Source organism: Megascapheus bottae, chromosome 2 (assembly GCF_031878675.1).
Source record: "Megascapheus bottae isolate mThoBot1 chromosome 2, mThoBot2.hap1, whole genome shotgun sequence".
NCBI classification, from domain to species: Eukaryota; Metazoa; Chordata; class Mammalia; order Rodentia; family Geomyidae; genus Megascapheus; species Megascapheus bottae.
Window position 1 is genome coordinate 12,664,918 of NC_143510.1, and position 10,289 is coordinate 12,675,206.

At 45.7% G+C, this 10,289-nt stretch overlaps 1 protein-coding gene across 1 annotated transcript; it reads left to right on the forward strand.

The window, feature by feature from the left end:
- The first annotated feature begins 437 nt into the window (after positions 1 to 437).
- Positions 438 to 9,522, forward strand: Pnp (purine nucleoside phosphorylase). Its single transcript, XM_090354859.1, has 6 exons — positions 438 to 543; positions 5,147 to 5,316; positions 7,660 to 7,763; positions 7,976 to 8,151; positions 8,271 to 8,461; positions 8,878 to 9,522. Exons 1-6 carry the CDS (start codon positions 533 to 535, stop codon positions 9,093 to 9,095), a joined length of 870 nt encoding a protein of 289 aa, XP_090210985.1. The 5' UTR covers positions 438 to 532; the 3' UTR covers positions 9,096 to 9,522.
- Positions 9,523 to 10,289: the final 767 nt, after the last annotated feature.

Here is a 10,289-nt window from a genome sequence, read left to right on the forward strand (position 1 = left end):
AACAAAACCCCCCTAGCTATATTAATTGTATCAAAGGTTTTTCACCGTGGTATTTCCATACTCATGTTTATGGTCCCTTGATCAGGTTAACTTCCTCTATTGTGACTCATTCCATTTTATTCCCGGGTTGCATGATCTAAAGTTTGAACATTTCATTTGTCAAATTTGTTAGGGTTTGCGATAGACACCGCCCAGAATTGGGGCTGCAGATTAGACAGTTCGCAGGTTCTCCACCCTTCTTCTGGCCCTCCAGGGTTGAAACTGTGGATGCTCCTGGATAGGGAGGGCGGGGCCCAGAACCCCAGCGCCCGGAGCGGGCTGGAGAACCCGGGCTGGGTTTACGGCCTGGCCTGAAGAACACCGAATCCGGGCGTGTCTCCATGGAGACGGGGCCGGCCCGCGAGCTCCGCGGCTATTGGCTGGCAGCTCCCTGACCAGGATATAAGCCAGCCGCCCCGGCGATCCGTGCACTAACTGTGTGGACCAGACCGGCCGAGCGCAGCGCAGCCCGGCGAGCAGCATCTGCCCAGCCATGGAGAACCGGTAAGGCGGGCACCGGGCCAGGGAATCCCCTAGGCCTCTGGGGGAAGGGAACGACTGTGGCGGAGACCTGAGAACTTGGCCTCCCCGGCCCCTAGGGCCCCGGGAAGGAAGCGTTAGCCTTAGAGACACAGGGAGGCCTGGCACGGAGTCTGGTGCCAGGGTGAGGGCGGCAGGATGGCGGGGCAGCCGGCGCGGGCAGGAGCCCGCGGAATGGAGCCGCGCTGGCGCCGCCCCGGCAGGAAGGGGACAGGTTGTACAGTGTGAACCACTCGCAGAGCCACGGCGGTGTCCGCGTGTGGAGGCTCGTGGGTGTGCACGAGGGCACATCCCCCCAGCCCACGGCTCTAGGGAAAGCCAAGGAGGTTCTTTGGGGCGCCCACTCCACATCCTGCCTCGACTCGCTTCTTTGGGGGGCTCTTCCCTCCCCTCCAGATTGGAGGGGCGATTAACCAATTGCAAATGGAGACGAGGGTTCTTAGGTGAAGCGGAGGGAAAGGTGGCTAGACATCTACTTCCCCCTTTTTGGCGTGGCTATCTCTCTGTCTCTCCCTCCCCCCTTTCTCTCTCCCCTCTTTCTTTGGCTTGAACTCAAGGCTGGGGGTGGGGGGCAATTCGCTTTTTTTGATCCAGGTTGACACTCTACCACGTGAGCCACACCTCTGCTCCTGGCTTTTGTGTGGGTTCAGTGGAGGTTAAGAGTCTCACAGGCTTTTTCTTTTCTTTTCTTTCTTCTTCTTTTTTTTTTTGCCCAGGATGTCTTCGGATTTACTTGCAACTATGAGGAAAGTTTCTGGGTTTATTCTTCACTAATGAAGTAGTGTTTCTGAGTTTAGTGTACGGTGCTGTAAGCTCCCTGGAGGGCAAATAGAGAAAGGAAGACAGGAGCCGGCAGGGAAGGAAGGGAGAGGCAGGCAATGGGGAAAGCAGGAGAAAAGGTCAAGTCCCGCATGCCACAGAGTCATAGGTAGGTCTCTGGAGCTCCTTCGAAAGCATTTTAAACTTGATTTTTTTTGTTTGTTTTGCTGTGATGCCAGGACTTGCTATGTGCTAGGCAAATGTTATAAATGTTGCAGCAAATTTTTTTTTATCTGTAGGAGTAAGTCTAGCTTTTTTTTTTTTTTTTTTTTTGTAGCTTGTGGGGCTTGAACTCTGGGCCTGGGCGCTGTCCCTGAGCTCTTCGCTCAAGGCTAGCTCTCTACCATGTGGAGCCATAATGTCACTTCTGGTTTTCTAGTGGTTAATTGGAGATGAATCTCATGGAGTTTTGTGTCCAGGCTGGCTTTGAACCCCAATCCTCAGATCTCAGCCTCCTGAGTAGCTAGGATTATAGACGTGAGCCACTTACACCTGGCTAAAATTTTGTTTTTAATTTTCTGATAGTTAGATGGCATTATGCCATTTGGGCCATGCTTCCAGGCTTGCTGTTTTGCTGGATAATTAGAGATGGACTCTTCTATTTGGGCTGTTTTTGACTCTTTAACCTTCAAGTTTCAGCCTCAGAGTAGCAAAGAGTATAAATTACAGGCCATCACATCTATAATAATAATTATTATTACATATAATAATAATTGCTTTTATTATTACATTATTATTTTGGTGCCAATCCTAGGGCTTTAATTCAGGGTTGGGCACTGTTCATGTGCTGCTTTTACTCACGACTAGCATTCTACCACTTGAGGCACAGCTCTTTGAGTAATTAATTGGAGATAAGTAACTCACTCCTTCTCAAGCTGGCTTCAAAACTTGACTCTCAGCTCTCAGTTGCCTGAGTAGTTAGGATTACAAGTGTGAGCCACATGTGCCAGCTTAATTTGTATTTTTTTAACAACTCTGATTATAATTTATGCTATCAGCCTTCATTTAGCCTTTGCTAATTAGTGCAGATTTGGTCAATTTTTCCAGGAATACTTTAGTCTTTGGTCTTTTTTTCTTTCTTTCTTTCTCTCTCTCTCTCTCTCTCTCTTTTTTTTTTTTTTTTTTTTTTTTTTGTGGGTCATGGGCTTGAACTCAGCCTGTGTGCTGTCCCTGAGCTCTTCAGCTCAAGGCTACCACCCTACCCTTGACCAAAGCCCCACTTCCCATTTTCTAGAGGTTAATCAGAGATAAGATTCTCAGGTCCTTTTGTGCCCGGGCTGACTTTGAACCTTGATCCTCAGATCTCAGCCTCCTGAGTAGCTAGGATTAGACAAGAGCTACCACACCCAGCTGAGTCTTTGGTCTTGAGTGTCTCTGTAATACCATATGATGAGAGTCCGGCCCAGCTTAGTCTTTGGTCTTGAATGTCTCTGTAATACCATATGATAAAGGTCCATGTGATTCTGGGAATTCCAGAAGTGGAGATCTAGAAGAGTTTCCACTGCCTTTCCTTTACTTTTGAAAATTTTCCTTTCTTTTCTCCGTCCCTCTGCTCCCTTCCCTTTTGTGCCAGTACTAGGGGCTTGAACTTAGGGCCTTGGTTAGCTTGACTTCTCTGTTCAAGGCTGGTGGGCTACTACTTGCCCACCACTACTACCTCCATTCCTAGCTTTTTTTCTGGATAAGAGTCTCGTGGTCATGGACTTTTATGCCAGGTCTGGCATTAAACCTTGATTCTCAGATCTCAACCTCCTGAATGGTAAGGATTATAGGCCTGAGTAACCAATACCTGGCTTGCTCCTTCATTCCTTCCTTCCTTCCCTCACTCCCTCCTTCTCTTCCTCTCCCCTTCCCTCTTTTTCTTTTTTTGAGGTAGTAATCTTCCCAGGCTAAGCTGGAATTCCATATGTAGCCCAAGTTGATTTCAAACTTGTGATCCTCCGACTGCAGTTTCCTATTGCTTTCTCTTGCTCACTACAACCTCTAGCACTGAGCGCTTCCTCAAGTCCCAGCTAGGTGGGAGGATCATTTGAGGCCAGGAATTCAGGATCAGCGTGGAGAACAGAGAAATTGTGCTTCATGCAAGAACAGTATACAAGATGGGCACCAGTGGCTCACAAGTTATGAGCCACCGTGCCTGGCAAGTCTCCAGTTAACCACCAGAAAACAGAGCCATGTGGCTCACTGTGGTAGAATGTTAGCCTTGAGCTGAAGAGCTCAGGGACAGCACCCAGGCCCACGCCCAGAGTTTAAGCCCTCAGACCAATCGAAAACAAAAAAAGAAAGAAAGCCCAACAAAACAGTATACAAGTTAAAAAAAAAAAATTAAAAGCCAGCAAAAACCAACAGTACTGGATCACACCTATAATCCTATCTATCCTGAAGGCTGAGATCTGAGGATCCCAGTTCAAAGCTAGCCCCAGACACAAAAATCTGTGAGACTCTTCCACTAACCCCTAGAAAACTGGAAGTGGCGCGGTGGCTCCAGTGGTAGAACCCTAGCTGAGTGAAGAGTTCAGGGACAGGGCCCAGGCTCAGAGTTCAAGTCCCACAACAGACCAAAAACAAACAAAACAAAACAACAATAACAAAAAAGTTTTAAAAAGGCTGTGGCTGGTGTAACTGAGCGTTTACCTAATCTGGGAGGCCCTGAATTTCCTTTCTAGCATGATCAAAAGAAAGAAAAGGAGAAAATGTAGCTCTCTTAATATTTGGTTAAAGGAAGGAGCTGAATGAGGACCCAAAAGAATTTATTCCTGCCTTCAGAGTCTTAGCTGTAGTTTTGAATGCCTTTAGGGAACTGGTAGCTGAGGAAGATTTTATCTCTGCTCTCAGTAAGCTTTTCATTCCATTTTCCTTAGACCTATTCTCCTTGACTTGATTATTTCGCTGTACTCCTCTGAGGTAGGCCTCTCTTTAAATCTTTCACATATGAAATAGTAACCTAGCTGGGTGCTGGGGGCTCACGCCTGTAATCCTAGCTACTCAGGAAGCTGAGATCTGAGGATCATGGTTCAAAGCCAGCTCAAACAGGAAAGTGCATGAGACTCTTATTTCCAGTTAACCACCAGAAAACCAGAAGTGGCTCAAGTGGTAGAGTGCTAGCCAACGTTGAGTGAAAAAATTCAGAGATAGTGCCCAGGCCCAGAGTTCTAGCCCCAGGACTGACCAAAAAAAAAAAGAGCAAGAGAAAAGGAATAAAGAGGGTCCAGGAGCTTAGCCTAGTGGTAGAGTGCTTGCCAAGCATGCACGAAGCCCTGAGTTCGATTCCCCACTACCACATACACAGAAAAAGCCAGAAGTGATAGCTCGCTAGCCTAGAGAGAGTTCAGAAGGACAGAGCAAGCCTCAGGACTTGCAAAAAAGAAGGAAGGAAGGAGAAAAAAGAGAAAAGAAAGAATGTTAACCTAGTCCTGAGGGTGTATCAGGTGTGGAACACTAGCCATAGCATTTGGGGGACTGAGTTCTATCCCTAGTACCCCCAAAATAAAACAAAATATGTTAGTGTTAACAAATATGCACTTTGAGGTTGTTAGTGGGAACAAGCTTCCCTCTCACCTTTGCCAGACTTTAGTATAGAGGGAGTTTCATATTAGACTTTTAGGGAGCCTTAATTTAAATGAAAGTGTGTGAATGGGTTGGTCACCCCCATGATGCTTCATTCAGCCTTTCTGCATTGAAGGTCTTCTGGTCCGTGTTGCCTTTGAATGGTAGCAAAGTTTGTTTTGCTTTTCTGTTTATTTCCTAGATTCACCTATGAAGATTATCAGCACACTGCAGAATGGCTTCTCTCTCATACCGAGCACCGACCCCAGGTGGCAGTGATCTGTGGCTCTGGGTTAGGAGATCTGACTGAGAAGTTAACTGAGGCCCAGACCTTTGAGTACACTGAGATACCCAACTTTCCCCAAAGCACAGGTATACTCCCCAAAGCCAAGGGGTGTAGGAGATGTGATGGAGGGACATTGGTGGAATTCTGTGAAATCCAGTCAACAAAGAAAAAAGGCCAGGAGCCGGTGTCTCACACCTGTGTTCCTAGCTAGTCAGGAGGCTGAGATCTGAGGATCACCATTCAAAGCCAGCCTGGCCCGAGAAAGTCCATGAGATTCTTACCTGCAATAAACCAGCAAAAAAAAGTTAGAAGGTGTGACTCAAGTGGCAGAGCACCAGCTCCACCAGCAGCACTAGCTGAGGGATAGTGTCCAGGCCCTGAGTTCAAGCCCTAGCACTGGCAGAGAGAGAGAGAGAGACAGACAGACAGAGATAGAGAGAGAGAACAATGAGTTCAGAAGAAACCTCCCATGGTAGAAATCCCAGAATAGCCTGGGCACCATGGAGATTGTGAAGACTCCTTTCATGTGCTTTACTGATTCCGAGCTCTTTTATTTATTATTTATTTTTGCCAGTCCTGGGCTTGAGCTCAGGGCCTGAGCACTGTCCTTGGGCTTTCTCAAGGCTAGGCGCTCTACCACTTGAGCCACAGCTTTTTCTGTGTATGTGGTACCGAGGAGTCAAACAGAGCTTTATGCATGCTAGGCAGGCACTCTACCACTAGGCCAAACTCCCAGCCCCTACACATACATTAATACAAGTTCTGATTCACATCTTTGGGAAAGAGAAAAGGGTAGATTTTTCTCCTGGAACAGTTGTTTTCAGCAGAATCTGAAGATAGCCTGTCTAGAATTCTAATAGCAGCCAGAAAGCTCTTATACTAAAACTTAGAAAGGGGCCAGGAGAAACAGGGTCAAGTAAGGACAAGAGTAGTTTGCTTGACTTATTCTCAAATAACTTTTTCCTTGGTTATTTATTAATTTTTAGATTCCTTTCTTTCTAACTCTTTCCCTGGAGAGTTAATACTTTAATGAATATCTAAATTCCCTTCAGAACAATTCTGGGAGACTAGAGAATGGAGAGGTATAGGAACAGGAATTACAGGAAGAAATGAAAAGAAAGGAGGGGAAGGGAAAGCACAGTTCTCTAAGGGAGATAATAGCGACATTTGGCTTCAATGCCACTTCCTCCAGTGAGAAGGGCATTGTACTGAATAAGTTTGTTTTATGCTTATCAACTTATTTACTTTTTCTATTCACTTAGGTTTTTCTAACCATGTCAACTTTGCTCTTTTGGTGGTATTTTATTTATTGATTTGGACTTTTCTTTTTTTAGAGGCTCCTCCATTTCTGAGAGTCCATCAACATTTTTTCTTGGTTCTGGACCTTCTTCTAGGCCATGCATTCCCTAAGGAGGAGAGGTTGGAGGAGATGAGGGACAGATTTAAAAACTCCTGTACCTCTATGTGGGCATGCTTTCCCTCAGGCCTGTTTGAGTATTCAGAAGGAAGGGGAGCTACATGATTCTTAACCTTGTTTAGTAGACTAATCTTTGGGAAACAGAGTTCACCTTCTGGGGTGAGGAGGCACACAGTTCATTTTAAGAATTTTGAAAATTAAAAAAAATCAGTACATATAAATAAAGGGAGATCTTGCACTGTGAAAAATAAGTGACAAAGTTTGGAAGGCACCTCTAATTATTAAATTCATTATTGCCAACTTTATTTTTGTTCATTTTCGTGCCAGTTGATAAGAGTCTCATGTGTCTGCTTGGTTTGGTTTTGAACCCAGAACCTCTGATCTCAGCTTCTGGAAGCTAGGATTATAGGTGTGAGCCACCTGGACCCTAGGTCAACTTTAACTCATTTATACTCTCTTGAAGTATGGCTTTCTCAATATTTTGGAATTTTCTACTAAAGGACTTTCTCCCCAGAGTTTTCACCTCAAGTTGGATTGTATGATTGTGGTTGTTAGCTCTCCACTAAATCACTATTGTTTATTTATTTATCAATAATGCTGGGTTTGAACTCAAGGCCTCCAATTTGCTAAGCAGGTGCCTTACTGCTGAGCCTTCCCTTTAGTCCTCTATCTGGTTTTTTTTTTAATGTATTTTGTTTAATGATGTCCTTATATGTAAAGCCCAGTAATTAGTACCTCTTAGCAAGCACTTACTGGGTGTATGTTGTGCAAAAGCCTAATTGTAGCTAGGTGCCAGTGGCTTATACCTGTAATCCTACTCTGGAAGCTGAGATCTGAAGATCAGAGCCCAAAGCCAGCCCAAGCAGGAGAGTCCATGAGACTCTTCAATCAAACAGCCAAAAGCTAGGAGTGGGGCTGTGGCTCTCATGGTAGGGGGAGAGGACCTTGAATTGACCCATGGGAAAAAAAATAATAAAGCGTCATCCCTTTCTTTTTTCCTCTTTGCATGTAGTGCCAGGTCATGCAGGCCGACTGGTGTTTGGGATCCTGAATGGCAGAAGCTGTGTGATGATGAAAGGCAGGTTTCACATGTATGAAGGCTACCCACTCTGGAAGGTAAATCAGGGCCATGGGACTGGTTTAATCTGAAAGAAGTTGGAGAATTTATCCAATTTAGGCTAAGTAGTTGGGGGGGGCTTTCTCAGGATATATAATCTTCATATTTTAAAGTAAATGGAGGAAATTTAAAAAAAATAATAATACTAGGATTTGAACTCAGTACCTTGGCACTCAACCTTCACTAAACTCTATAACCTTTTGCTTTTGAGGTTACATTCCCAATAAGGGTTTTCCGGCTCCTGGGTGTGGATACCTTGGTGGTCACAAATGCAGCTGGGGGGCTCAACCCCAAGTTTGAGGTTGGAGATATCATGCTGATTCGTGATCACATCAATTTACCTGGTTTCTGTGGTCAGAACCCTCTCCAAGGGCCTAACGACGAACGGTGAGTACCTTTGTGTCTGTGTTTCTAGACGTGTAGGGTTTAAAGGCTCGTCTAGCAGGTGGGAAAAAGCTCATCTAAATGCATTTATCTGAAGTAATCTAACCAGGTTTGTGTCCTAGGTTTGGAGTTCGTTTCCCTGCCATGTCTGATGCTTATGACCGGAGTATGAGGCAGAAGGCTCTCAGTGCCTGGAGACAAATGGGGGAGCAGCGAGAACTCCAGGAAGGGACCTATGTGATGTTGGCAGGCCCCAGCTTTGAGACCATAGCTGAGTGTCGCCTGCTTCGGAGCCTGGGGGCAGATGCTGTTGGTGAGAAAAGGAATTTGCCTGGTTGTTCCAGTGAGGGATCTGGTAAAATACCTATAATGGGAGTAGATAACAAAGTTGTGTTACAAGAGGATCTGAGTCGGGCACTGAAAGCTCATGTCTATGAGCCTAGGAACTCAGAAGGCTGAGATCTGGAGAATCACAGATCAAAGCCAACTGAGGCTTGATTCGTGAAGGATCATGGTTTTAAGCCATTCCAGGAGACTTCATCTTTAAGCGAAGCTGGAGGTGTGTGGTTCAGGTGGTGAAGTTTCAGTCCTGAGTTAGCAAAGCCAAATGCGAGGCTCTGAGTTCAAGCTCCAGTACCATACCAGCACGCATACACCTCCCCCCCCAAAAAAGTTAGGGGGAAAAATAATTGGAATTCCTAACAGCAGCTCTCTCTTTCTCCCTGTCAGGAATGAGCACAGTACCAGAAGTGATAGTTGCCCGACACTGTGGACTTCGAGTTTTTGGTTTCTCCCTCATCACTAACAAGGTCATCATGGATTATGAAAATCTGGAGAAGGCCAATCATGAGGAAGTACTAGAGACTGGGAAACAAGCTGCACAGAAATTGGAACAGTTTGTCTTCTTCTTAATGGGCAGCATTCCTCTCCCTAGCAATACAAGCTGACAGCTCTGGAAGGATTTTCTGCTTCCCTGACTGGATCCAAGTAGCTATTACCTATCATTATACCTATTGCCTATATCGCACCACCCTAGCCTGGGTTGTGTGCTTCTTCCTTTAGTAGCAGGAAGGAAAGATGAGGACAATAGCCTATACCTTCCCTTTCTCACTTGCCTTCCTTAGACACTTCCAGTACTATGTCCTCCTGCACAGTTGCCTTCACAGCAGTTTATCTGAACCTCTGTCCTCTTAACAACTGAGCCCATGCCCTATCACACCTAGGATCGTCTCCTGATTGGGTGTTCACCTTTGAACTTCTAGCTTTGTGCCCTCTGATCCTGAGTGGCTCAATTCTACTTCATTGGACCAAACAAACGCCTCTTGGATTTTTTTTTTTAGCAATGTCATGTTTTGAATAAAGAGATGAAATGTCTTCATTTTTGTGCAGTTTGGATGAAGCTGAGACATAAGCCAAGCTTGGCATGAAAGGCGATGAGACCACAGGTTGGTGGGGTTGGTTTTATGTCAGCACTGAGGTTTGAACTCATTGTCTCGGTGCTGTCTTTTAGCTTTTTCTGCTCCAGGCTGGAAATCTTACTATCACTAGAGCTATCCTCCACTTTCGTCTTTTTGCTAGGATTTTCTTTCCTAGGCTGGTTTCAAACTGCAGTCCTCAGATCTCAGCCCACTGAGTGGCTAAGAATTCAGGCATGAGCCACATCCTCTGGCTGAATTCACAGGTTTTATGTGTTTACTTCTCAGACTGGAAGATGAAAATTGGGATAAGGAGGCCAAAAGCTGTGGAGGATGGAGAACAGGCATGGCACAACCAAGAAAGCCTGACTCCTGGCACTCAACCACTTCTGAAGACCAGTGTCATTCATGTCCCTTGACTTCATTCATGTCCCTTGACTTCATTCATGTCCCTTGACTTCATTCATGTCCCTTGACTTCTGCCTGCCTCACTTCCTGTCTACCTATCTGAACTTCCGGGAGCTCAGCATCCACTACATTGCCACGTCTTTACTAAGGCTCTAGTTCTCTTTTCCCTTGACCATTCCTTTTCTCTCATTAGCTCATTATGCAGTGTTGTCCATCACTTTCTCTTGGGGGGGGAGCAGTGACAAGTACCCCTTTGTCTGTTGCCAGGCAACCCACGGCTGATTAGATCCCTCCAGCAAGCCTCAGGCTAGCCTGTGA

What these genes read in the sequence shown, in the direction of transcription:
- Pnp (XM_090354859.1), top strand. An exon ending in CAACTTTCCCCAAAGCACAG is followed by an intron (nt 5,317 to 7,659) that starts GTATACTCCCCA and finishes CTTTGCATGTAG; the next exon opens with TGCCAGGTCATGCAGGCCGA. An exon ending in CCTGGGGGCAGATGCTGTTG is followed by an intron (nt 8,462 to 8,877) that starts GTGAGAAAAGGA and finishes TCTCCCTGTCAG; the next exon opens with GAATGAGCACAGTACCAGAA.